At 54.3% G+C, this 25,544-nt stretch overlaps 9 protein-coding genes across 9 annotated transcripts; 5 read left to right on the top strand and 4 right to left on the bottom strand.

The window, feature by feature from the left end:
* Nucleotides 1-2,375: 2,375 nt before the first annotated feature.
* CCOS01_15493 (uncharacterized protein) lies at nt 2,376-3,747 on the top strand (the record flags this gene model as incomplete). The annotated part of the gene is made up of 5 exons (XM_060463632.1): nt 2,376-2,384; nt 2,519-2,881; nt 2,980-3,255; nt 3,315-3,451; nt 3,498-3,747. The coding sequence occupies 5 exons, from the start codon at nt 2,376-2,378 to the stop codon at nt 3,745-3,747; spliced, it is 1,035 nt and encodes a 344-aa protein (XP_060305776.1).
* An 859-nt stretch (nt 3,748-4,606) lies between these two features.
* CCOS01_15492 (eukaryotic ribosomal protein L18) lies at nt 4,607-5,632 on the top strand (the record flags this gene model as incomplete). Its single annotated transcript, XM_060463631.1, has 4 exons — nt 4,607-4,610; nt 4,960-5,064; nt 5,128-5,492; nt 5,555-5,632. 4 exons carry the CDS (start codon nt 4,607-4,609, stop codon nt 5,630-5,632), a joined length of 552 nt encoding a protein of 183 aa, XP_060305775.1.
* Nucleotides 5,633-7,145: 1,513 nt separating this feature from the next.
* CCOS01_15491 (uncharacterized protein) lies at nt 7,146-7,436 on the bottom strand (the record flags this gene model as incomplete). The annotated part of the gene is made up of 1 exon (XM_060463630.1): nt 7,146-7,436. The coding sequence occupies one exon, from the start codon at nt 7,434-7,436 to the stop codon at nt 7,146-7,148; it is 291 nt and encodes a 96-aa protein (XP_060305774.1).
* Nucleotides 7,437-7,970: 534 nt separating this feature from the next.
* CCOS01_15490 (uncharacterized protein) lies at nt 7,971-10,358 on the top strand (the record flags this gene model as incomplete). The annotated part of the gene is made up of 1 exon (XM_060463629.1): nt 7,971-10,358. The coding sequence occupies one exon, from the start codon at nt 7,971-7,973 to the stop codon at nt 10,356-10,358; it is 2,388 nt and encodes a 795-aa protein (XP_060305773.1).
* Nucleotides 10,359-10,888: 530 nt separating this feature from the next.
* CCOS01_15489 (uncharacterized protein) lies at nt 10,889-12,298 on the bottom strand (the record flags this gene model as incomplete). The annotated part of the gene is made up of 1 exon (XM_060463628.1): nt 10,889-12,298. One exon carries the CDS (start codon nt 12,296-12,298, stop codon nt 10,889-10,891), a length of 1,410 nt encoding a protein of 469 aa, XP_060305772.1.
* Nucleotides 12,299-14,282: 1,984 nt separating this feature from the next.
* Nucleotides 14,283-15,485, top strand: CCOS01_15488 (uncharacterized protein; the record flags this gene model as incomplete). The annotated part of the gene is made up of 2 exons (XM_060463627.1): nt 14,283-14,823; nt 14,881-15,485. 2 exons carry the CDS (start codon nt 14,283-14,285, stop codon nt 15,483-15,485), a joined length of 1,146 nt encoding a protein of 381 aa, XP_060305771.1.
* Nucleotides 15,486-15,898: 413 nt separating this feature from the next.
* Nucleotides 15,899-18,524, bottom strand: CCOS01_15487 (uncharacterized protein; the record flags this gene model as incomplete). The annotated part of the gene is made up of 2 exons (XM_060463626.1): nt 15,899-17,923; nt 18,189-18,524. The coding sequence occupies 2 exons, from the start codon at nt 18,522-18,524 to the stop codon at nt 15,899-15,901; spliced, it is 2,361 nt and encodes a 786-aa protein (XP_060305770.1).
* A 2,602-nt stretch (nt 18,525-21,126) lies between these two features.
* CCOS01_15486 (uncharacterized protein) lies at nt 21,127-22,949 on the top strand (the record flags this gene model as incomplete). The annotated part of the gene is made up of 2 exons (XM_060463625.1): nt 21,127-22,793; nt 22,883-22,949. 2 exons carry the CDS (start codon nt 21,127-21,129, stop codon nt 22,947-22,949), a joined length of 1,734 nt encoding a protein of 577 aa, XP_060305769.1.
* Nucleotides 22,950-23,028: 79 nt separating this feature from the next.
* CCOS01_15485 (ATP-dependent RNA helicase DBP3) lies at nt 23,029-24,935 on the bottom strand (the record flags this gene model as incomplete). Its single annotated transcript, XM_060463624.1, has 3 exons — nt 23,029-23,182; nt 23,246-23,358; nt 23,418-24,935. The coding sequence occupies 3 exons, from the start codon at nt 24,933-24,935 to the stop codon at nt 23,029-23,031; spliced, it is 1,785 nt and encodes a 594-aa protein (XP_060305768.1).
* Nucleotides 24,936-25,544: the final 609 nt, after the last annotated feature.

Here is a 25,544-nt window from a genome sequence, read left to right as displayed (position 1 = left end):
TTGGTGATAATTCGGCCATGACCCTGATCTGTTTTGGACATACGTTGGTCAGGGAAATTTCCCTCTAGAGCAACGCCTAGTGAAGCAGTCCACGTGTTTATGGTTGCTGAAGCAATTCCTGCGTTATTGAAGCATTTTGTAAAAATATAGCCTGCCGTCTCTGCCTGTTGGGGGTTTTGAAGTTTGTAAAAGGTGTGGAAACGCAAGTGGTTGAAATCATCCACAGAAAGACATTGAAGCGGAAGGTAGGCAACATATCCTGTGACTTTAGGTAAGGGTTACCAAACCATTGGCTAAAGGCATACGGAGTATTGTATAAAGTAATCTGAGAAAACCGAATAGCTACTACCCAAACCCAGCTGCCTATTTTGATCACCCATGTACCTAGGTAGTACACACCTCAGGTTGCTTTGCGATAGCGAGCTGCTTGTTATTTGCTTGCTAAACGTCAACACAGCAAATAGAACGTTCCGTGATGCAATGCGGGGAAAGCTGGAGGAGGGCGGGGTGATCTCCGAACACTAAGGCAGGTAGTTGGGTGTTGATAGGGAGGATCCGGAGGGTCGGGGTGCCGAAGGGAGGGTTTCTCGGCAAACTCGCGCTGATGTGACCCGGACGCCGCCGAGATGGATGAGGGGAGAAAATGGAGGCACTGCCGGATTTGGGTCTCGGGATTGGCGGTAGTCGCTTGGGATAGTTTGCCCAGGCAGGATTGGCGGTGTTGAACAGTGTTTGGCAACCTGGGTGAGAATTGCAGCAACACGAGATCCTGGCTGAACTGTGCCGATGGGATGTGGCTATACCTGTTCTATCACTGTGAGTGCGAGATGAGATATCATGAGTTCCCGGATACCAATATTCTCAATGTGGTCATGTGTTCTTGCGAGCCTGTACCGTATTCTTTTCACAGACGGAAGCTGGCTACCCCATTTTCCCCCAGATTGTCGTCATGGGAGTGGAGTTCGAAGCGAGGAGAGCAGCAAGGCCGGAGAGCCCTCCATCCACTCAGCGGAAGCAAGATTGTGATTTCAAGAAGAGAGGAAGTTACCAACTGAAATTGAGCTGTTCCGGCAGCTGACATCATTTTACGGTTTGATTGTTAACGGGTGGTATCAGCGGATAAAGGGTACGCCGGGGTTGGTTTCCAGTCTTCAGGTTACAAGAAGCAGCCGCCTCAAGAGGGACAGGTAGAGGTACCGGGCGAGATGTACACATTCCGAGGTTCCTCAGCTGTGGTGACCAACGGACACTTTCCGTGCCCAGAGCCGGCGGGTGAGCCACAGCCGCTGTGGCCCGCGGGGTCCCCTAGAGACTGTCCGCCTTGGGCTGATTGAAGTGCTGTCAACTGCCCTGTAGCCCTCGAATTTGGAGCCAGTTACATCATCGCAAGTACCCCAAGTACTTCGTCGAGGTCCCAAGCAGTCACTTTCCACCATCCGCCTGGGAGGGAGCTGAAATTCGATCTGCGTCGTTGGGATCTGGTCACTGCGTCCGCCCCTTCACAACCAGCTAATTCGTTCCTCGCGACCTCCAGCTCTTCCTCACACCTCGCCCCTCGACGAACTGTCACCGCATCCAAAGACCAAAGACCAAAGGTCTCGGCGCAAAAGCTCCAAGCTTGTCGAGGCTCTGCTCCTACACATTGCGCGCCTTTTGTCAATTACGCCGGCCCCCCTCACCGTCCGTCTCGTCGCTATTCTTTCCTGTCCCCGTCGACCGAACCGACTCTGTTAATACTCGACCTCAACCTCTGCCCGTCCCGACCAAAGGGTTTCTTGCTCGCGCATCCCTCGAAACGATCCTCGTCTGCTTCGTGCCAAATCATCAATTCGTCGAGCACTCGTTTACCCTCGTCAACCGAATCGAAGCGCCCTACCCCTGCCATACCTTCTTGTCATTGTCAGCTTAGCCGCGGCACATGCGAAATACCCTCGTCCAAACCCAGCAACCAGAAAAACCCGCGATACCCACGACCACCGTCCAGCCGCACCAGCTCGCGGCCACGAGTCACCTTTGATGCTCGAATCCTTCTCCTCTCCATCTACTGTCCGCTCGATTATGCCTTTGTCGTCGTTACCATTCTCCTCTTAGAATCTCTGAATCTTTTCTTCTTTGGACTTTTTGGGTCATTCTTTCCCCCCCCAAGCATACTCTTTACTCTCGGCGCTCCTTCTCGTTCCTCCGGAAAGTCGCAAACCTCATCGAGTACCACGAGATCCTTCCGCCTCCCGCCCTCAACAGCCTTAAATGCAAGCACAGTCATAGCAATCAGGTGGCTTCGGAGGCTCAGCAGTGTGGTCGTCAATCACGAGTTTTGCGCTTGCAATAACACGCACACATCCATCCGCACTGCTCCTTGACCAGAGTCTGAAGTCATGTCGCCTGTAAGTGCTACCCGTTCTCAGCTGCTGCATTTGCAAGCATCCTTCCTGCCCTGCTACATCACTCTGCCCGGCCATCTACCAGGTTTCGTCTGCGGCAAGTCAAAGGTTTGCTGACATCCAGTCTACACTGGCAGTCTCTCAATGATGCGGCGGTTCCTGCTGCTGCTCCGGGCGCAGCTCCGGGCCCAGCTCCGGAACCGGTCAAGTACCTCTGGTTTCGCGATACCTTTTCCCAGCCCGTCATTGCCGCCTTCTGCGCTGGCGGTGTTGCTGGTGCCGTCTCTCGAACCGTCGTCTCCCCCCTCGAGCGTCTCAAGATCCTGTTCCAGGTCCAGAGCGTAGGACGCGATGCCTACAAGCTGTCTGTAGGCCAAGGTCTGGCCAAGATGTGGAGGGAAGAAGGCTGGAGAGGCTTCATGGCTGGCAATGGCACCAATTGTGTGCGCATTGTGCCGTACTCTGCTGTTCAGTTCGGCAGTTACAACTTTTACAAGCGGGTGAGTACCATGCGCCTTTGACCACCTTGTGCTGGGTCGGAAGTGTGGCTCACATGAGCCGCTGCAAAGAACCAAGGCTAACGCAGCACGACTCACAGAACTTCTTTGAGTCTTCTCCCGGCGCAGACCTCTCTCCTCTCGCCCGTCTGACGTGCGGTGGTATCGCTGGTATCACTTCCGTCTTCTGCACATATCCTCTCGACATTGTTCGCACTCGACTGTCTATCCAGACTGCTTCCTTTGCAGAGCTAGGCCCTAGGGCCGAGAAGCTCCCGGGCATGTGGACTGTCATGGGCACCATGTACAAGACGGAGGGCGGTATCTCTGCCCTGTACCGTGGCATCATCCCCACTGTCGCTGGTGTTGCCCCCTACGTACGTGGTTCCCCTGTCTCGAGATGAAATTGGTCCTAGGCTCTAACTTGACGAAACAGGTCGGCCTCAACTTCATGGTCTACGAGTATGTACGCAAGTACCTAACCCCCGAGGGTGACAAGAACCCCAGCGCCGTCAGGAAGCTGCTTGCTGGTGCCATCTCTGGAGCTGTCGCTCAGACCTGCACCTATCCCTTGTGAGTCGACATGGCTGACGTAAGTTATCATTCGTCTTGCTAACAGATGTAGCGACGTTCTTCGCCGAAGATTCCAGATCAACACCATGACGGGCATGGGCTACCAGTACAAGGGCATTACTGACGCTATCCGGGTCATCATCACTCAGGAGGGCGTCAAGGGCCTGTACAAGGGCATCGTCCCTAATCTTCTCAAGGTTGCGCCGAGCATGGCATCCAGCTGGCTCAGTTTTGAGCTGTCACGCGACTTCTTGGTCTCTCTCAGACCTGATGGTGACGGCGAGGCTGCTCTCTGAGATGAGATGTAGCTCACATTACTTACATCCGATTGGGCTCGTCAAGGGGACCTTCGGTATGAGGATTCCAACGATCACCAGGGTCAACGGAATGCCTTTATTAGACGGTGGCTGGCATAACAGTCACATCGAGGCAGAGAGACTGCCTCTCCCCGGGTTGTTCCTTTCCAACCTGGCATTTCAATCACCAGTGTTTTGATAATGTATTACAACAAGACTCCAAGAGAGGCGAGGACGTCATGCGACTTTCCTGCATGGCATCATGGAAACGTGAAAACGGGCACCGCTTTCCCAGAAGGATCGATGCACAAAGAACCAAATGGGTAGACCAAGCATTAGCTCAATACAAGACATGGATCGAGCTCACAAGAGTGCCTTTTATGCTGGTGAGGTGGTAAATGCCTATACTACGTCAGCTAGAGGTTAAGAATGGGAGCATCTGGGCTATTCTAAACTCTTTGTCATTCGCCCCTTTGTGAAGAAATTCTCTGGCTATATCGACATGCACTGGAGTACCTCGGTCAACATTCCCTTGACCGAAAAAGAGGTCTTACCGAGACTGACCGAGGATGCAGGGGACCCTGCAGACTTTCCATAGGGTGGGTCCGTGCAGGTCCACCGTTCAGCAGGAGCGCCCCTCTGGAAGAAAAGGACCCACCGGAAAATTCATTGATCCACTCGACGTTGATTTCAGTTGCCCTAAAGCCCACACAGCCCGATTTTTCCGCCTGGCGAGGAGAGCGTAATTCTAGTGTGGCCCGGCGGAAATATTTTGAAAGTTTCTCTCTTACACCGACGACGACAACATCACGGCCGCCCATTTGACTCAATTCGCCAACTTCGGGAGTCTATCGACAAAATGGGTACGTAGGAATTTCCCATTCAAGCCTTTACATGCGAGTGGAATTGTGCAACGCGCGGTCCTTTTGTGTCTCTCTGATTGTCCTCGTCGAAATACTTGGACCTGGTGAGAGATGAATCGGATCTGCCGTTGCCTCTTCTGCGAACTTGGCGCGGCGAAAGGAAAAGGAATCCTCTCCTCACCACAAGATGATGATGCCTTCGTCTCTACTCCTGCGCTCTGCGGGGAGAAATAGATTCGTACCAGAGCTCATCGCATCGTGGTCGACGGATGATGGACTTTTCCCGCCTGCATTCAGAGCATGCTTGAATAAAAAGGCTGACGATTGGGCTCTTCACCCCCGTTTATAGGTATCGATCTCGACCGCCACCACGTGCGCAGCACGCACCGCAAGGCTCCCAAGAGCGACAATGTGTACCTCAAGCTTCTCGTGAAGCTGTACCGCTTCCTGACCCGTACGTTGACCTCGATCCAAGAACCCCGCGACGAACGAAAGAAAATCGACTAACCTTGTGCAGGTCGCACCGACTCCAACTTCAACAAGGTCATCCTGCGCCGTCTCTTCATGTCGCGCATCAACCGCCCTCCCGTCTCCATCTCCCGCATTGTCGGCAACCTGGACAAGGAGGACAAGCGCACCGTCGTCATCGTCGGAACCGTCACTGACGACAACCGTCTCCTGACCGTCCCCAAGCTGACCGTCGCTGCCCTGCGCTTCACCGCCACCGCCCGCGCTCGCATCACCGCTGCCGGCGGCGAGGCCATCACCCTCGACCAGCTCGCCCTCCGCGCCCCCACCGGTGGCAACACCCTCCTCCTTCGCGGACCCAAAAACTCCCGTGAGGCCGTCAAGCACTTCGGCATGGGTCCCCACAAGCACAAGGTACGATCATGTCGCCTGGTCCAGTGGAAATGCTACGAGAACAGTATTAACACCCTCTGCAGAAGCCCTACGTCGAGTCCAAGGGCCGCAAGTTCGAGAAGGCCCGTGGTCGCAGAAGGTCCCGCGGTTTCAAGGTTTAAGCGTTGGTGGTATTTCCCATCATTGCTTGGCTCTTTTTCACTCTGGGGTTCGGTCGTGCGTGGCCTGGTCGCGCAGGTATGGACCAGAAGCAAGAACAACGCTATCACAAGACGGTTGGCGTGGGGTTGAGATATCCCCTGCGCTTCCTGTCGTGCTTTACAGGGAACACTTTTTCTTGCATGGTATGGCGTGGTTAGGTATCCAAAAAAGAAGAATTGACGACTACGAAACCTTCTCTTAATGGCGTCGAATGGCATCTCTTGGGCTTGGGGTTTTTTACCATTTTCATTCTGGACTTGCCCCTCTCTGTGACTCGCATGTGTGATGCTGTGTGCGAGATGTGATTTCTACCACGTCCATATCGGTTTGTAAACCAACTGTGGTCGTAGAAGAGCAGCCTATATATCGGAGGTGAAGTCTGCTTTACCACGGACGTATGCCCCCTTCTCGCAGATAAGTACTGGACAGTACTATTGTCCCCGCCTCTCGAATCGACGACAAACTGCCATCACCAGTCCTTGACCACCTTTTTCACCCTTTCCGATTGCACTCTACCTCACCTCACGTTCTAGACTGTAGCCAGTCCCATCTACACGATGACATGAAGCCATCGCGAGAATGATCCTCGAAACAGCCAAACTCTTCGTTTGACCGCTATGACTACTCCCAAGGCTGAATATTTCTTGTTTGTATACACACTGTTTCACGTTTGCATACCGTAAGTCTAGGCCTTGCTAAACAAAAATTGGCAAAGGCAGTAGTAGTTGTTGGGTTGCAATGATGGGGAAGAGTGGGAAGGATTTTTGACCTACAGTTTGTTCTACAGCGTATCATTGGCCCGATTGGTTTTGATAATCTACCTAAACTTGGGGCGGATATTTGTTTTAATATTCTACCTTTGCTGGCTGCTCGGGCGGTTCTCGATATCGTTTACACAGTATTAATACACAGTATCAATGGATACCCCCACTGTCTCGATAGACTATTGGGGCGGATATACTCTAGTAGACTTCCTGTTGGTTTTAGGTGCACTGTTGATGTGAGGAGGGGCCACTCTCTCCATATTCTGCGTGAGGTGTAAATGAGGTTCCGACCTACAAGTAGCTTGGGTGGGCTACGATTATCGTCAGTATGGTCTGTAGGTGGCCCCTACGTGGGCCCATGGCCACGAGGTCGAATTGGACTTCCAATCCGACACTTGCTTACTTTAGAGGGGGAAAAAGAGACATCTGGCTCTCTACGATGGTAGAATCGCCTTATGGCTTGCAACATGTATCGCGGCCCCCAGATGCAGGAGTGAGTCAATATTGACAGAAACGGGTTCAGCTGAACCCGTCCTGACCTGGATCAGTTCTCACTTACTGAAATGATCGGCAGAGTCATAGCAGAGACAGACTGGTCCCACCTCTATCTCTTGACGACGGCTGACGGGATGAAGCAGCTGGAAACAATTCATATGCGTTGCCGGCAGGCAGACCTGCATATACGGCGGAATTGTATAGTTTCCACCCGCTAAAGCCGGATTGCCGTCTGTAGCATGATGGTTCCCGTGAGGATCTCTGTTCTGCTTTGAGGGTGTTGAGGGGAGAGACAAAAGGCGCCTCTGAGCGTATGAAGCGTCATGAGGACTATAGGTGGCTCATATAGATCAATTGACCTCTTCGTCAACTCACGGTTCGAACCAATTACCCTGTGATAGGGATACCAACAGCAAGTAATAATCGAGTGGTGCTCTCTGATAAGTAAAAGGCTCCTACCAGCAGGAAGAAAAGCAAACGGTGTCCCAAGCCAGCACTCAAGCATTGCTCTTTGAAGAAGAGCTGAAGCCGGCGTGGTCAAGATACATATGCGCCAAGAGGCTTCTTGCAGCACTCCTTGCATATATCGAAAGGGAATTCGGCTCCGCGAGAGCACAGTTGTCAGCATCTCCGCACTCGCCCGCGAATCTCACCCGTGAGGCTTAGATTTCTGATGCGGACAACCCGACTTGCCCTAGCATAACGATAGAAATTCGAGATTAGAACGAGTTTAGTGTTATCTCGAGACCATGTCGTGTCTGGATGGGTTGCATCAATCATGTCCCAGGTGAGCCAATCTACAGTTTCAACTGCGCGACAAGTCACAGATATTGATGCAATAGAGTGGCTACTGAAATCTCATGTTTAATCACATAGTGTTCTTTTCTCTTTTTGAGAGGCCGTACAGCTAGGTATCTTGTCTCACGCAAGGCCTTCGTAATGAGGACTCCTAATTCTATATCTAAGGACTCGGGCTTCTTCCATCCAGCCTTCTAGTTCATGTCATGCCCGAATCACCTCGTTCTTCTATACTTTTGCCATGGACACCGAAGCCTCCACCTGTCCCCAGGACAGCAACTCGACTGACTGTCTACTTCGAACACTGGTTCAAATTCTGAACGGATCTCAAAAGGCCGACGATGCGAAGTATGATTGGGACCCAATAACCTTTGCCTTTACTGTCATCGTTGGTGCTGTGGCGCTTTTGTTCGCTCTGGTTCCCATCATTCAGACCATCATCGCACCTGGACAAGGGAGCAGAACGACAAATCGCCTTGCCATCGGAGAAAAGTGGTCAAAAGAGAGTTCGAGACAATGGAACTGGCGCCAATGGACATACGAGCATACTGTCATCACTCCCATCTTCCGTATGCAGACCCTGAGGAAGTGGGTGCAGGCGGACATCGACAACATCAAAAAAGATATCGATGAGACCAACTTTGGGAGCGGCATTGACGAGATCTGCGAAGAAAGAACCAGGTACACGGATCCAGAAAAGCACATCGCGTGTCAAAACAGCACCGACGACAAAAACACCGAGAAGGACTCCGAGGGGTTGAAAAGTGCTTTGATAACGATCCACCGCTATTTTCTCCCAAGGCAGACCTCCGCTCATTCCGAGAACTGGCCTGCTGCAACCTGGATTGACTTCTTCCACAAAGTTGGACTAGACAGAATAGACCCTCGAGACGACTTGGGTAGACGGAAAGTCACTGCTGACTACCTACCCAGCGACCTCGTGGCCGCTCCTGCGTACGCGCAGATTGGGGTTATTGTCACAGCCGCTTCAACAACACCGGGTTGGGCGAAGTGGCCCACCGATCCATCGTCAAATTTTCCTGTAATCTTTGGTTATGGATTTCAGTTTGACTTCCGCCAACATCCAATACTTGGTGTTCTTGGAGCCTATTCGCAGTACAGCAAAAGACAGCAAGATCAAGACGATCCTCGCAATATCCCCGGTATCTTTGGGCTCCAGTGGCTGTACGACAAGACCAGGGCGGGTAAGGACGCCCTTCAGAAGAAAGAGGAGAGAGAGAAGCTCTTGTCGTACCACAGCCTATCTCGTCTCTATGTGGCCATATCCCACTCACGCGCATCCATAGAGGCCGACCGGCAATCTCTTTTTAGTGCCGGGCCCAACAACCCATTGAGTTTCATCAATCTAAGCACCAGCTATCACCGCGTCGAGGTATTAAGATACATGCTCAACTTGTCCAAGGAGGATATGCATTCCAGAGCACAGGGTGCCTTCATGTTGGACTATGGAGGCCTCGCCCACGAACAATACATGCCCATTGTCGGGCTGTTCCTAGCTTCCACACCACGATATGTGCCTACGTTATTCCCTACGGACTTGCTGAGCAAAAGGCCTCCTCTTACGCTTCTCGCTTTGAATGGACACTTCTGGACGAATGTCACAAGAGAAAGCGTCAAAGGAGACGACATGTCTGATTGGCCTATGTCGCTTCAGATCTCGGACTGGGACCAAAACGTCATTCAATGGGTCAATGATGGGATGGATAAATTGGGAAGGGTCAAAGGTGAAAACCTCGAGGCAGTTTTCAAGGAGACTAAACGATCAATCTACCACCACTTGCAGTGTCAGGGAGTGGGCGCAACGAAGCCAGCTGTTGGCCTCAAGGTTGCACTTCATCTATGCATGAAGCTGCTTCACAACGACAAGACCTTTCGAACCTGGTTTTCCAAATATCATCCAGCAGTCGCGGCATACTTGAGACGCATCATTCATCTGCAACTCCAACTGCTGGATCGCTGGTTCCTGAACTCCAACCATAACACATCCTCCACTCAGTCTCGCGCAATCCGCATTTGCAACACGACTCTCGCGTTGACGCTAGCGGATGAGAAGGCACCAAAGAAAGATGATTCAACCAGTCCAGTTCCTGATGAACTGGACCAGACTGTCTGGCATCTCCACTCTAACACGCTCGAATGGATCGAAGACTTGATGAATTCCATTGGCCTCACTCCGGAGACTCTCGAGGGCACAAGAAGCGACTGGAAACCAGAAAGGAGCTTTGATGTCAAGAACCGCTCAATCAAGAACACTGGAGCTCAAGAGGAAGACTCTGAGGAGATCTTGGTACCCTTGGCTGCACAGATGAAGCCACGCGATAAAGATCTGAAGTACCTTGCGTGCGCTCATTACAACAAGAAGTGGGAGCTGTTGAATACTCATCAGATGTTAGACAGGTTGGACAAGGTGGCCTCATCCAGGGCCGACAGCTCCTATCGGAAACGGCGATTCCAGCAACGTGATGGAGGAGATGTGGCCAATGAAAAGACAACTGACGATATGATCATATTCCGCTGTATTCTTATAGCATTACTTTTTCAGACAGCCCCAGATAACGCAGCGCTCATCAAGTCGGGGGTTTGGGAACAGGTTGTGGCTATTGTCTAGGGGGCAGAGTGTTGGTTGCGACGAGCAAGGACTGAGGCCACGATACTTGTAACTCGCTGTCTGCGATGGGCGTACCAAAGAATATTGCCCAAAAACTAGTAGAAGATAATACATAGTTTAGTATGTAGACACCGATACTGGCATCCGTTACTGTAGAGAGCTCGTTGGATATTTCCTCATTTATGACGATGATAGCTCATCAGGAGAACCTGGCAGCGCATCCGTACAAACAGTATCTATGTTCTGAGTTCTACTCTCTGAATCTTACACTTAGTTATGAATTTGGTGCGTAGGTACCAAAGGAGAAAGGTATAAGTCAGTGTTTAGTCCATGAGTCTAGCAATAGATTGACGGGGCCTTAGCATCATTCCTCCGCTCATGAAGAGATCACTCGTGAACAGACTCGAATCCACCCGAGATTTATTTCCTCTTACTCCATTCTTCCAATAATGCCCCGGCTATCGGCCTATCCATCAAGAAATCAAAACACAGCCCTCACAAGATCGACCAGTCCAGTGCGGTCTAGCTCATCAGGCAGACCCTAGAAGCAACTCTCCCGCAGTCGCCTCTATCAACCGAAAAGCCGATTTCGGCAGCAGTTTCTTGCACTTGGGACACGCCGGTTCTTTGTTCCGCAGGGTACTCTCCGTCAACTTCTGGAAGAGGCATCGTTTCCCAATCAAACACTTGCATTTCTTCATCCGCACAATCGGCTCTCCGCGGTGGCAACCGCGGGCGCCATGATCAAAGGGCTTGAACATGGCGCCCGGTGAGTGATCGTAGTACTTCTTGTTGCAGACGGGACACTCGAGACGCGACGGTCCTTCCCAGTCGTCGACGTCCTCCGCTACAGAATCGATCAGGGCCCGCCTCGCCTTGTAGGCGATGACTTCCGAGTTCCACTCTTGGCGGCGGTCGTGGTAGTACTTCTGGATCAGCTGGACAAAGTACATGAAGGGTTTGTGCGGCAACGATGCCTTGTCAGTCGAGCTTGCAATCTCGGCGAGATTTTCCAGCCCCGGGATGGTCGACGGACCGCGAAACACCAGGGGCATGATGATGCTGCAGAGCACTTTCACAGCGAGGCCGAACCGGCTGTTGGAGATACCGTTGTCGTGCAAGAGAACTTCTGCCATGAACTTGACCAGGTTGGCGCGCCTCGACATGGCGCTGGCCTCTAGGGTATGCGCATCAGTCCACCCGCCGCCATACTCTGCGTTCTGCAAGACCAAGGCCGACGCCAGCTGCATGTGGTCGCGGATATTCTCGTCCAGCGTCTTGCGACGGCTCTTGACAAGGTAATTCGAAAACAGAGGCTGGTGAGAAAGCCCGCCCCTGAAGTAGAGCTTCTGCGCTTGACAGAAGCCAGAGAGCACTGTATGTCGAAATCTGAACAGGTTCTGCATGGCAGGGTTCTGTATACGCATATCCGACTCGGCCTTTTCCCCGGCCATATCCGTGAGGTACTTGCGGGCCGCCGTGGCCGGGTTGTAGTAGAACGCCAGCGGGCCGTTCGCCTCGCAGGAGCAAGCGCCGACGCGGTGGTCGTTCTCCTTGCACCGGCGCTCCATGAAGAAGGCCCGGAACCACGACTCGCTCATCTCCTCATTCGTGACATCGCTGGAAGGGAACTTGCTCCGGACCCAGAGTAGGACGGAGTGGGAGTACTCGGTCATGTAACTCTGGGCCCAGGCGTTATCCTGGACGTCGTCGCGGTGCCACTCGTCGTGCGAGGGGGTCACCCGGGGCACGGCGGGGGTCTCGCCGGAGCAGCCGGGGCACATGTAGCAGTAGAAGCTGGTGCGATTCTCCCATTGCTGGGCCGGGCAGGGGAAGATGTGCGAGCAGAGGATGTTGGCTATGACGCGGTGTCGTCTCTTGGGGGCATTAGGACGCGGGCTGGCTGGGCAGTTGTAGAACTGTAAATGTTTGATACACATGGTTGCAGTTGATGGCGGATGAAAGTATGACTTGTGGCTCGTCTTTGAGAATTTGAAGCCCGCTTTCACATTGGATGATGAGTCGACAACGCCAACTTTTGGTCCTTATTCATCTCTTAAGTTACCACCTGCGGCTTTGTATTAGCTCGAGTGTTGGGCAACATAACGTTTCCCAAGGGCGAGAACGGTTCTAAAGATATCTATCACAGACAAGAATGGGAATCCCTGGGCTCAGCGAAATGTAGACCGTTCCTTCAATGATGGCCGAGCTCTCGACAGAGTCGGCGTCGCTTTGTGCCACCCTTGACGTCGGCGTCTCTTTCTCACAGTCGCCTGGAACCGGTGCCATTGTGGACTTGTAGACAAAGAAGGACGTCGACATTCAACGTTAGCAATTGGATGAATAAGGGGTATTTGACTGCGTTTGTAAAATAGCGATGCAGTTGGACATAAACCATCAAGGCTTATCCTTCTAGCGCCTAAGAGGACCGCTTGACTGAGGAGAGTGTGAGAAGAGCTGTGGTGTGTTGGTCTACGAAATTCACCTCGCACATCGGAAGCCCATTTTTGAGTGTACCGTGTAAGTCAGAAAGCTATGGGATAGATCTCTAAGGTGGAAGGGGACATATTCACGACTTTTTCTACAATGATTCTCGTGTCCAAATTTTTGGATGTTTAGTTCAGGAGCCCGATGTCCTCAGAGTCTCCGAGAAATTTCACAAAAACATGACATCAACATCAACAGTCTACCGTGATTGGCGGCTTTATTCAGCGCAGTATGCGCTTCGAGAGTCGACAAAGAGTCTGTGTTCTGCATCAACGCGGCGCAGTAAGTGAAATAATCCCCAGCGCCAGCCTCCAGCCTCCGGTTCCGCGATAACAGACCGCCGGTTCAAGATATCCAGAGAGTCCAGTCTGTTGCGTCGACATAATAGCCAAGTTTGCGTCTCATCGGTATCAGCATTTGCAAAAGCCAAATACTGTATCTTCAAAATGCCCCCTCGACGCCCCTAACAAATCCCGCACGATCAAGTTTGCAGTCTAGGATTGATAGTAGTGTTTGCTCCAAGCTACAGGGATATCCACTTAGCGAAAACGAAATGGTCTCCCAAGTCCCAGTCGTTGCCGTCTACTCCTTACGTGGGCCGCGATCCCCGTTGCTCTAGCCAACGTCGATGCGGGTGGTGCCAACCGCGATCGAAAATCGCCGATGTATCCTTGTCCCAGATCGTGTCTTTTGTGAGATGAAATGAGCTGGCGTCCTATGCTTACGCTATAACGTGCGAGATCCGAGATTCTGGGACGGCCAGACGGCGAGGGTGCCGGGTGTCGACATGTTGGATCCCACTGGACTCCATTTCCAACGTCAAGCTGCAAGTGATGAGGCTCTTGTCCCGACGAAGGGGAAACCATATCCAATGATAATATAGATTTCGACTGCTACAGATATTGATAGACGAACCGTCTGTAAAAAGTCTGCTTTGCTAATGCCACCGTCGACTCCCCGACTCTTCTCTCACATCTCGCTCTCAGTCTAGCATTTGGCATGGCGCTGGTCCAAAAACAGAAGACTTGTTTGGCCACGACCAACAGGTATGTTCACCACATGAGATTGTTTGCTCGCGCCACTCACACAATCGTGCTTCTTCTCCGAGCCTCCTACTTTCCTCGCTTCTGGCACAACTCGCAGGGGGAGGGAAGTGAAAACGATCCCTTACGTTCGGCGAAAATCCATGTTCCTTGTCCTCCATCGCCGAATGCTCGTCTTCATATAGGAACACCAAATGTCCCTAGCAGTAACACAATGTTAGTCGGAATCTCCCTTCGATCTGCGTTTCTGCCCTTCTCTATTCTTTCTTTCTTTCCTCCCCATCCTCCTAGAAACAGACCGGGAATGGCGGCGTTTTCAGACACTGCCAGCTCCCTCTCGTCAGGCTGTACCATTGTCGGGAACCTGGTGGTATCAGCCTGCATCCCATCAACAATGTCCTCACAACCGCAGACCGCCGACCCCAACGCACCGCTCTTCGGCGTCGCCCACAACGTCTCCCGCCCGGCCCTGACAGCCTACACCTGGGCCAACGTAGCCACCTCGTACATCTTCCTCTCCCTCCGCCTCCTCGTCCGCTGGCGCCGGAACCGGCACCTCCTCCGTGACGACGTCTGGATGGTCTTTGCCTGGCTGTGTCTCCTGACCATGGCCATCCTCCAGATGCAGCAGATGGACTCGCTGTGGTACGTCGTTGAGCTCGAGGCGGGCAGGTTCGTCCCCGCGTCCAAGAGGGAGGCGGAGTTGCAGCTGGAGCAGTGGTTGCGCTGGTCGTATGCGCTCACGTATCTCTTTTGGACGGGGTTGTTTGCGGTGAAGGCGAGTTTTTTGAATGTGTTTTTCAGGCTTGTTAGTCCCATCCCGTGGCTACGCAAGGTCTGGTATGGGATTGCCATGTTTTGTCTCCTTTCGTATATTGGGGGATGGCTTTCGGGGTCGCTCATTTGTGATACTCCATCCGACTACTTCCGGGCAGGTATGTTCACTCCTAAACTCGCGGTAGCAGTCTCTTGCATCTGATGCTTGTGACAAGGAAAATGCCTCTCCCCAAAGGAAGTCTACTATTACCGCTTCGCCATCTTCTTCGCAACAGCAGCCGACGTCTTTACGGACCTGCTCATCATGAGCCTACCCATCGCCGTTCTCCCCTCGCTCCAACTCGACTTTCGCAAAAAGTTTGGTCTTGCGGTAGCCTTCTGCCTGGCCCTCATCACGATCCTCACAGCCATCGTCCGCATGACGCAGGTGCTCAAGGGCGAGACGGTGGACATGGTGGGCCTGGCCGTGTGGAGTCTCACCGAGCTCGGCACCGCCATTATCGTGGGATCGCTGCCGCCACTAAAGGCTCTCTTGACGCGTGGGATGAGAAAGTATAACGGGAGCAGGACGAACCGCAATAAGTCGTACATCAACTGTAGAGGCGAGCCCAGTAACGGATACGGCCCGAATAATACGTCTCGGTCCGTCATGGTTGCTGAGTCGATCCCGTTGGACAACAGGCATAGGAGCGAACAGTTTGATGGGGGGATATATGTTCAGAAGACATGCGAAGTTCGTGTAGAGGGTGCTTCGAAGAGAACGAATGATGAGGAAGAGGGAGTTGTGACGAAGAGTTTTGCTGCAAATAGACCTCCATAGACTCCAAGAGTTCTCTACCGAGACTATGAATGATTACCAAGACACCACGGCCCACGACAGGTAAGATGAATAGAAATTATATTTAGGTCGACGCATCATGCTGTAATGCTGATTGTAGCTCTGTGTAGATGATATGGCGCCTTTGGTGAGAACGCCTAGTCGTCCGTCAGTCCGTCTCAATTTCGACATGCTGCCCGGCTTGTGTAACAAAAGAAATGAACTAAAAAAAACGCGAATGCAGACGCGGCGTAAAGCAGTAGGGTATCTTCAGCTCCCATCCTCAACTATGCCCAGGTTCTCTGAACGCCACCTGTGTTTGTTTGTATACCCAAGAAAATTCGACAAAAGAAATAAAGGATAGCGCCCGTATCCATGAAATGCAGTAAACCATGCTCATACCGAGCCACGTAGCCTCACTCTTCCAACACCTCTCGAAGTGCGTCGACGTCCACCTGGTCAGGCGACACTTTGCTCGGAGGACCGCGACGCTGATGCGCCGCCAGGTATTCATGGAACCCTGGAATAGCACCGGCTTGATTGATGCCCGGCGGTCTGAGGAATTCCTTTTCCTTCTGCTTCTCTTTCCCGCTGCGTTGTGTCGGTGTCGGTGTAGGCGGTGCCTGCGTGGGTGTTGTGGCTCGGCCTGCTGCCGCGCCAGTCCAAGGCCTCCAGCTAACCCATCGACCTATTCCTCCAGAGTTCTGCGAACCTTGAGAATGGGTGCTTGCTGGCGAAGCACTTCGAACCGGAGTGGAAACCATCCTCGACACCGGTCGCCCTGCCAGACTATCGCGAAGCAAGGCGTCACTCCGTCGATCGCTTCCTCTCGATATCGTTGACCGTGCCGTGACTCCGGTGAACACAGCATCGGCCCCACCCAGAGGGCGAAGGGTCAATTGACTCGGTCGTACTTTGAGTGTGTGAATGTCCAAGCCTCCCGACAGCGACATGATTGACTCGTGGGAGACGGCACGGTGTAGACCTCTCCGCGGTAGATCTTCGTCCTTGGAGAATGAGATTTCTGTCTCGGTCTCGGTTTCTGTCTCTCCGTGGTCCTCATTGGAAGTGAGTAACCCGGGCACTTCCTCACCGCTGTGATCCTCTCTTTCTTCCTCAATCGTAGACGAAATAGGCTGAGAGACATGTACTGTCGGGGCAGCTGGCGGCGCTGGCGAACCCAAGTTTAGGAACTTTGGAGGTACAGAGAAACTTCGAATTGACACCTCAGAAGGGCGCTTGTGGTGAGAGACCTTCCATGTAGGCGACGTAGGATCCAGGCTGGTCGTCGGAGACATGGGTATGTCCGTCTCCAGCATTGGGCGGTCGAACATGGAAAGACGAGGATTTGACTGAGGCGAACTCGGGACGGACGACGGTGCGAATTCAGAGGGTTGCTCTGAGAAGACGGACCACCGATTTGAGGGCGGCATCGAAACTGTTGACGTTGATCCCGTGTGAGAATGCGAGGCCCTGGGGGTCACTGGTGAGGGGCCGGGTCGCCACACGGCCGGCGGAGGGGTGGACGATCGCGAGACGCTGGCGGGAGAGAAGATTGCCGGGTTCAGGCTGTGACGCTTCTTCTTCTTGTTCTTTTCGGCAACATGGTAATGGTGGTGGATATGCACTTGCTGGGAAATATTGTGCTGTATCGTCTCGCTCAATTCCGGCCCGATTTCAGCACGCAAGGTCGACGCAGCGCTGGCGTCTTCCTCCCCGATGGGTTGATGACACATGAGCTGGTCCCTCATGGCCTGAATTTCGTCGTTTGAGTTGAGAAGCATTTCCCGTAACTCGGCCATGCCCAGCTGCAGATTAGCATTGTCCTGCAGCAAGTCTCGGACAAAGTGAGATACCACGTTGGTGGCGGGTTTCCCGTTGGTGAGCGACTTGGTGGCGGCAGCTCCCTTGAGGCGTCCGGCGGCAAGGTTCAGTTCCTTTTCCATCTCACGCTGGCGCTCCACCCGGCCCAAAACCTCGGCATGGCGTTCACGCTCTTCCTTGGCCTCCTTTTCCATACGCTCCAGCTGTTCCTGAAGGTCAGAGATGCCTCTCTCGGCCTTTCTCCACCGCTGCATGGCGGAGCGGGCCTCGGATTCGGTCGTAATTAAGGTGTTTTGCAGCCGCAACTGCTCCTGTTCGAGAAGCGCAATATGCCTCTCCATCTCCGCAGCACGAGCTGCCGCGCCCTCGAGACGCCGCACTGCTTGGTGAGACGACAGCAGGGTAGCCTCAAGGGTCTGGATGCGGATATCGGAATCCTGAACCGTGTTGTTGAGCATTTCGAGCTGATCTAGTAGGGTACGGTTCTCTTCGACGGTCCTCGCGTTCTCGGCCTGTAATTCCACCTTTTCGTTTTCCAACTGCTCTATGCGGCTCGTAAGGGACATGCGATCTCGTTCGGCATCGGCCATGTACGCCTCATGACGAGCAAGTAAGGCCTGGAGAGGGAAGGTCAGCGACATGGCGACATGTGCAGCGAGAGAAGACGACGGTGCATTTGGGACGATTCGCAGGTTTGGTAGCGAACGCAGAGTTTGCGGGCTGGAACGGTGCCGGGACTCCCCATCTTGAAGTTAATCACGGGAAATGAGGTGTTGGAATGTCTCGAGAGATTGGCACGGGCTTGGGGAGCGGCACGGCTGGAATGTTTCGACGGGTGAGGGAGAGAAGGGAAAAGCTAGAAAAAGAAGAACGAGGACGCACCTTGCCCAACTTGGCGGCGGTATGAACATCCTTTTCGACAGTTTCGAGCACGGAGCAGCTATGCTTCAAATAAGCACAATCGTTGCGACCGCAGCAACATCGCATTCTGGACCCCTCGTCCGGGCGGGGAGCGGAAGTTTGGACGAAGTCTGCCATGGGATCGGCGTCGCGAGGACGGGCGTCATCGGTGTTGCGGACGGTGTCGGTGTAGTCGTCGGTGAAGTGGGTGTCTGCCGTGTATCGGTAGGCCGTGGTGTTCAGGTCGAGGTCTGTTGCGTCGTCTTGTTCTGGGTCTGCATCTGGATCCGGTGGTGTACGGGTCCCGAGTTCTGCCATCGTTATTGCGGCAGAGTCGTCGCCACGGCGGACAGCATGCTGAGAGCCCAGAGGCGAAGGCACGGACGTTGGGATCGGGGCTCGGGGTGCCGGTCTGGGTCGAGCTAGTCAGGCAGAGAGCTGAGCGAGAGCGGGGAGAACGAGGTTATCCGTAAAGGGACTATTCACGAAAGACGACTGCGGGAGGGGTCTCTCTTTTGTGAGTTGTGCGAGCCAAGCAAGGCGGGTTTATGTTGGAGTTGTGACTGTGTGTGTGTGGGTGCGTATTGTTGGCACTCTGTGTTGTGCGATTCGTACATAGGTATTATTATGGCCGTTGAGTTGGCGGCCGGTGACGCGATTGGGCTCTTGGAGGCCACCTGCAGCGAGGAGGGGACTGTATTTCCCAAGGTGTGATTGTTATCGCGATGGACTGGACGCCCAGGCGCGACTTGGACCGGTTCTTTGAGCTTGCTGACGGGGGCGACAAGGGTGTCTGTGGTGTCTTGGTGCCTCTTCACTGGAGAAGACAGGCCCTGGTCGTGGTGAACTGTCTGCAGCAGCGCAAGATGACAGGGGACAACCCAGACCAGCGGGGGTAGTCTGCAGTTTCTTTTGAGAGCATGTGGTCCGAGCCGAGATTGGGCTCATATAAAAAATTGGAAGAAAAAAAAAATCGTCAAGAGGATGACGATGGAGGGTTGGGTTCGTAGGTATGCCGTAGGAAGGAGGGAGCTATTAGGAAGATGAAAGGCATCTATTCGCAAGTCTGGCTCGAGCAAAGACGTGCCTGACGAATACTGAGTAGAGACCAAAGAAGGGAGAGACAAGACGACGGCGTAGGGATGGTCATTCCAGGTCGGATGGGAGTTGGGACGAATACACAGCAGGAGGGTTGGAACTTGGAGGGGAGTGGAGGGGATGAGAAAAGGTCAAGGATGCGGTGCCGCGCCTGAACCGGAAAAAAAGAGGTGGTGAGAGCACCAACCAAAGAAAGAGAATGGGAAAGGTGAGATACCTGAATCGAGACAGTTTCTTTGAGAGATCGTATGCAATCTGAAGGTGCTTTCATGTACCTTTCCTTTGGCCAAAAAAAGACGGACAGGAAACGTTCGCGTCAAGCCAAAAACCACAGGTGCAACCATTGCAGGTCGCACTTCTTGCCGTGCTTGCCCAATCTGGCCCAATCTGCGGTAGCGCATCCTCAGTGCTCCACTTGATACCCGCCAATCCAGGAACACTTCACCAAAGGACCACGGTACGGAGGTACCTAGACCGATGCTCCACCCGCACAAGGTACCTCATCCAGGCACGTGCCACCTCAAGTACTCTCGGTACGTATCCTGCGTCTTGAGACTTTCCCTCCAATTACCTGGTACCTTACCTCACCTTGCCTTACCTTGGCAGCTTACCTAGGTGAGGGGAGCGTGGGGAGATGTCAAGGCCAGCCGTCACAGAGACGTTCACTCGCAGCGAATGAAACATGTCTGGCCCTGCCACGATGACGACAGACCTCACCCTCTGCTTGCAAGCAAGCTGGGAAGTAGAAGCACTGAAGGTGGTGAATTGGCCAGTCATCTCAGGTCCTGTGACCAAAGAAACCGGCCGCATCTTGACGGCCAGCGCATCAACACACCACCAGCCACCACAATATCTTCCTAACCGTCTTTTAAAACGACTCGAGCAGATAATCACTCAAGGTACTTCGTGGACTAGCTAGCATGTGGATGGCACGTTTACAGGCCGGCACGATCTGGAAAGGGCTGTCCTTGTGTGGCGCCGCACATGAAGTTGATCGGCATTTGCTCGAATCGGGATGCCCCCGCGAACAACCTTCATTCCTGAGTCGAGACGTGTAAACTGACGCGAGACCGCGTTATTTCACAACAAGGAAACATGGCAATCTCAAACTTTTTCGACATAAATATGGAGGGATATACCAAGAGTTTTTCGATTTTGACCTTTCGCTACCAATTCCAGCAAAATGTTCCTTGAACACCACCTCAAGGTTGATTTACTTCAAATCCTTGCAGGCCCATAACTGGTCTATCAACCGGGATAGCTATAATATGCACACGAGGACGAGATAACAACTCCGGTATATTTGGTAGTAAACCCACAAGTGAGTCTATAGCAGATCACACATAAGCATCGTGCTATTGAATTCGACATTAAGAGAATGATAAGATGACCATGGGTAGAATGCATCGTGATCCATCGGACCATCGTCTACCATGACTTTCGGAGTTGGTTCCCAGACGGGCGGTTCGCCTGCCTGTGCCGGGTACCTGCACTGGACCTTGAAGTACCTTAGGTACCTTACCTCCACTCTAGGTAGCCTGCGAGGTGCCTGCCTGAGGTGGTCCGGCAGCGTACCTGACGCCGCTGTGGGTCCCCCACCGGCCCGGCACACCGACCCCACCCGCACACCACTTTCGGCTCACCACAGACGTCAACTCAGGAACGCCGAGTCCCAAAAACCACCGTTGCCTCAACCTCCCGTCTACCGCACCGCACCGCACCGCATCCCCGTTCGAGGTCACATCCCGATATAACCACGGGGACAACCTTACGGTACGGTCATCTTCTACTCCAATCCACTCATTCACCGAATGACGGAACAATGGCACCTTCAAAAGAACCTGCGTCCGTGTCTGCTCCGGTACACACCAACACGGACGCCAGCAAAACTGTCGTCCGCGGCGCCTCCCTCCTCATCATCCTCCAAATCGGCTCCCGCGCAGTCACCTTTATTGCAAACCAGCTTCTCCTCCGCTTCTTGACGGCCCGCCTTCTCGGCGTCTCGACACAACTAGAGGTCTACTACCTTTCGGTGCTCTTCTTCGCCCGAGAATCCCTTCGCGTTGCCGTCCAGCGCCAGGAAACCCAAGGCAATCCCACACGTCATTCCTCCAACAACAAAAAAGATGACGACCCAAGAGCTCGTATAGGTCGAGAAAGCCAGGCTGTCATCAACTTGGGCTACCTCGCCGTCCTTCTAGGTTTTTTTGTCACCATCGGCCTCGGATGGTTGTACCTCTCCTCCGTCGACTCGTCCACCGCCCAGACGCCAAACTTCCTCCTCGCCCTCCGCCTCTACGCCCTGGCCGCTATTCTTGAACTCCTCTCGGAACCCTGCTTCGTTCTTATGCAGACTCGCCTTCGCTTCGGCACCCGCGCCACCGCCGAGTCCATCGCGACTTTCCTCCGGTGCACCGTTACCTTTGCTACCGCCTTTTGGGCCTCTAGGGCTGGCGTCGAGTTCGGCGTGCTCCCCTTCGCCGTCGGTCAGCTCTTCTATGGCGCAACTCTGCTGGTAGTCTACCTCTCGTCCGCATCCCGCCTCGCCCGTGCAGATGGCTTCTCTCTCCTTCCAAAGAGCCTCGCTTCCACATCGAGTGGCGGACGAGAGGACTACCTCGCCTCCTACTTTTACCGTCCCACCGTCAGTCTAGCCTCCAGCATGACAGCCCAGAGCCTCGTCAAGCACATTCTCACGCAAGGCGACACCTTTCTCGTCTCGGTTCTGTCCACCCCCAAATCGCAGGGCGTCTACGCGCTGGCCAGCAACTACGGAGGCCTCCTGGCCCGTCTCGTCCTCCAGCCCATTGAGGAGAGCAGCCGCAGCTACTTCAGCCGTCTGCTCTCCTCCCATGACGCAAAGACCAAATCGTCACCGGCCACCAAGGACACAGCAGCGACAACCACGGCAAGCCAGCATCTTCACACCCTCCTCAAATTTTACATCCTCCTCTCCTCAATCATCGTGAGCATCGGCCCCGTCGCCGCGCCCCCGCTTCTCTCACTCGTGGCAGGCCAACGCTGGGCCTCCGAGGGCGCAGGCGACGTCCTGGCCGTCTACTGCTACTACCTGCCCCTCCTCGCACTCAACGGCGTATCCGAGTCCTTTGTCGCCTCCGTCGCTTCCGAGGCCCAGGTCCACCGCCAGTCCGCCTGGATGGGTGCCTTCTCCGTTGCCTTTGGCTCGGCCGCCTTCTTTTTCATGCGCGTCATGGACCTCGGCGCCCAGGGCCTCGTCTACGCAAACTGCATCAACATGCTGTGCCGCATCGTGTGGAGCCTCGCCTTCACCAAATCGTACTTTGCAGGGTTGGAAACGCCGTTTGAACTCTTTTCGCTGCGGCCTAACGCCGTCACCTCTATCGTCTGTCTATCGGCGCCGCACCTCATCAGGAGGGTCGCCGGTCTTGCCTCGGCGGGCGTGTCTACTTCCCCGTTCAAGGACATCATCGCCATCGGTCTAGCCGCCGTTCCCGTCGTACTTTTGATGTAAGCTTTTCCCCGCCCCATGTGATTCGCGCCGCTGTGGCCTATTGTGTGCGTATGTGTGTGCTTTTCCCCATCTAACATGACATCAGACTCTTTGCCGAACGCAGGTTCCTCCTGCAATGTTACAACTCGGCACGCAAGCCGAAAGCAGCATAGACGTAATTACCTCGGGGCGTAAACAGAACATGTAGAAATCCTCCCGAGAAGCCAAAAAAGATCAAAAAATAGTAACAAATCAGTCAAACGTGATCTTGGTCGCCTTCTTCGTCATGTCGACGTCCTTGAAAAAGGCGCCGTAGGTGCTGTGAGCCTTCTTCTTGACGGTCGTGCCGAACTTGAAGAGGTCATCGGGGACCTCCTGCTTGGCACCCTTGAGGATGTTGATCAAACTAGTCAACTTTGTTAGCAACCATGTCCAAACTGAGGTATTTCCAGGACGCAGGGTGACTCACGATCCAGAGTGCGCCTTGTCGTGCTCGGTGAACAGGGTAATGGCCTCGCCAGTCTTGCCAGCACGGCCGGTACGTCCAATTCTGTGAACGTAATCCTCAATCGTCAAGGGGAACTGCCAAAAAGTTAGTTTTGAGGTGCTCGATAGACGTTCAAAAACACAAAAAGACTCACAGTCACGTTGACAACCAGCTTGACCTCGGGAATATCCAAGCCACGGGCAGCAACATCAGTAGCGACCAGCACAGGCGTGGTACCAGCCTTGAAAGCCTCCAGACTCCTCGTGCGCTGCTCCTGGCGCAGATCGCCGTGGATACCACCGACGCGGATGCCGCGCTGCTGCAAAAAGGTCTCGACGCGCGTGGCCTCCTTCTTGTACAGGCAGAACACCAGGATACGGTCATCCTTCTTGGCGCCCGTCTGCCACTGCTTCAGGATCTGCAGCAGCCTCTGCTCCTTGGCGCGCGGGTCGACGACCTCGACGCGCTGCGTGATGCGCGTGTTGGCCTGCAGCTCGACGGCGCCGTTGGCCGTCTCCTTACCGCTCGAGCCGATGGTGATCTTGACGGGGTCGACCATGAAGGACTCGGCGAGCTTGCGCACCGACGCGGGCCAGGTGGCGGTGAACATGACCGTCTGGCGCTGCTCGCGCGGCGGCATGTCGCCGAGGATGAGCTTAATGTCCTCCTCGAATCCCTTGTCCAGCATGCGGTCGGCCTCGTCGAGGACGGCGAATTTCACCTGGCTGAGGGAGATGGTGCCGTCCTGCATGAAATCCTTGAGGCGGCCGGGGGTGGCGACGATGACGTCGGCGCCGCGGTTGAGGAGGTTGCGCTGCTCGTCCTTGGAGGCGCCGCCGTAGATGCAGATGCTCTTGAGGCCGAGCAGGCTGGACACGTGCTCCATCTGCTCCTGGGTCTGCATGGCCAGCTCGCGGGTCGGGGAGACGACGACGGCCTTGATGCCGCGCTTCTTGATCTTGGAGATGCCCTCGACGAGCGGCAGGGCGAAGGCCATGGTCTTTCCGGAGCCCGTCTCGGCGACGCCGATGACGTCCCGGCGGGAGAGGGTGTAGGGCCACGAGGCGGACTGGATCGGCGTGGGCTTCTTGTAGGCGGAAAAGGGGTTCTTCTTGACGAGGTCGGTCTTGGGGAGGTGGGCGAACTCGAGGATGGAGCGGAGGGCGGCGTTGCTTGATATCGGGTCAGTGACGGTGATGTTCTCGGCGGCCAGGAAGGCGTCGAGGTCCGATTGGGGCAGGGCCTTGAGCGCCGCGACCTCCTCGTAGCCACCGAGGATGGAGGCGGTGGGAGTGGAAGCGGTGGCGGCAGCGGCGGCGGCGGGAGCTGCGGATGTGCCGTTGCTCTCGGCCTCCTTGGCCTCCTTCTCTTTCCTCTTCTTCTCCTTCTTCTCCTTCTTGAGTCTCTTCCTCTCGGCCTTGTCCTCCTCGGTCTCCTCCTTAGACTCAGTGGCAGCGGCCGGAGCCTCCTCCTCCTCGACCTCAGCAGCCTTGGCCTTCTTCTCCTTCTTGCGCTCCTTCTTCTCCTTCTTCTCCTTCTTCCTCTGCTTCTTCAGCTCCGCCGCCTCATCGCTGTCGACGTCGCCACCCGCAGCGAGGTCCTTCTTCTGCTTCTTGCTGGTGACACTGGCCTCGGCCTCGGTGTCGGCGAGAGAGCGCTTCGTGGCGGCCATTGTTGCGGTGGTTGGAACGGGGATTGACGCAACAATTGATGTGGAGGGAAATTTGCCGTGAGAAGCAAAGACTCTTTGGGGGGGGTTTCGGTCAGGTCGCAAATCTCAAAGGGCGGGAAGAAGGCAAAAAAAAAAAAGAATTTTGTTTATCGATAGGCTGATAACGGTGCTCCCGCCATGCGACGCGATAACGCGATAAGACACTGAGTATCAGATAGGTAAGCGGAGGACCCTGCGCTAAGCCGATCTCGGCCAGTAGTCCCCGCTGGCCCACGCCGTTCCAGAATCGGAGGCCCAGGACCCACTCCGGCCCTTCACAGTCCAGGATGGCTCCACCGTCCCCCGCCTTACACGTCCGCTTCACTCAACAGCTTCCCCTCACGCTCGCCCACCTCAGATGCCAGCTGTTGTCCTCGCTCAAAGACGGAAATGCTGTTGCCTGAGCCTCTCGGTCTGCAAAGCATTCCTTCAGACGTTCCTTCACATGCGGCAAAGTGCTAATGCGAACGGCTGCATGATGCCCCTGGCTAAGGAACATACAGTGACGGCTAGGCTCGGTCAGCTTACAGCACTCATTTGGATAAAATGAGGTACTTTCGTCACTCTCGT

The sequence above is a fragment of the Colletotrichum costaricense genome (genome assembly GCF_030867565.1).
Source record: "Colletotrichum costaricense strain IMI 309622 chromosome Unknown Scaffold_24.1, whole genome shotgun sequence".
Classification (NCBI taxonomy): Eukaryota; Fungi; Ascomycota; class Sordariomycetes; order Glomerellales; family Glomerellaceae; genus Colletotrichum; species Colletotrichum costaricense.
This window is presented reverse-complemented; position numbering and strand designations above follow the sequence as displayed.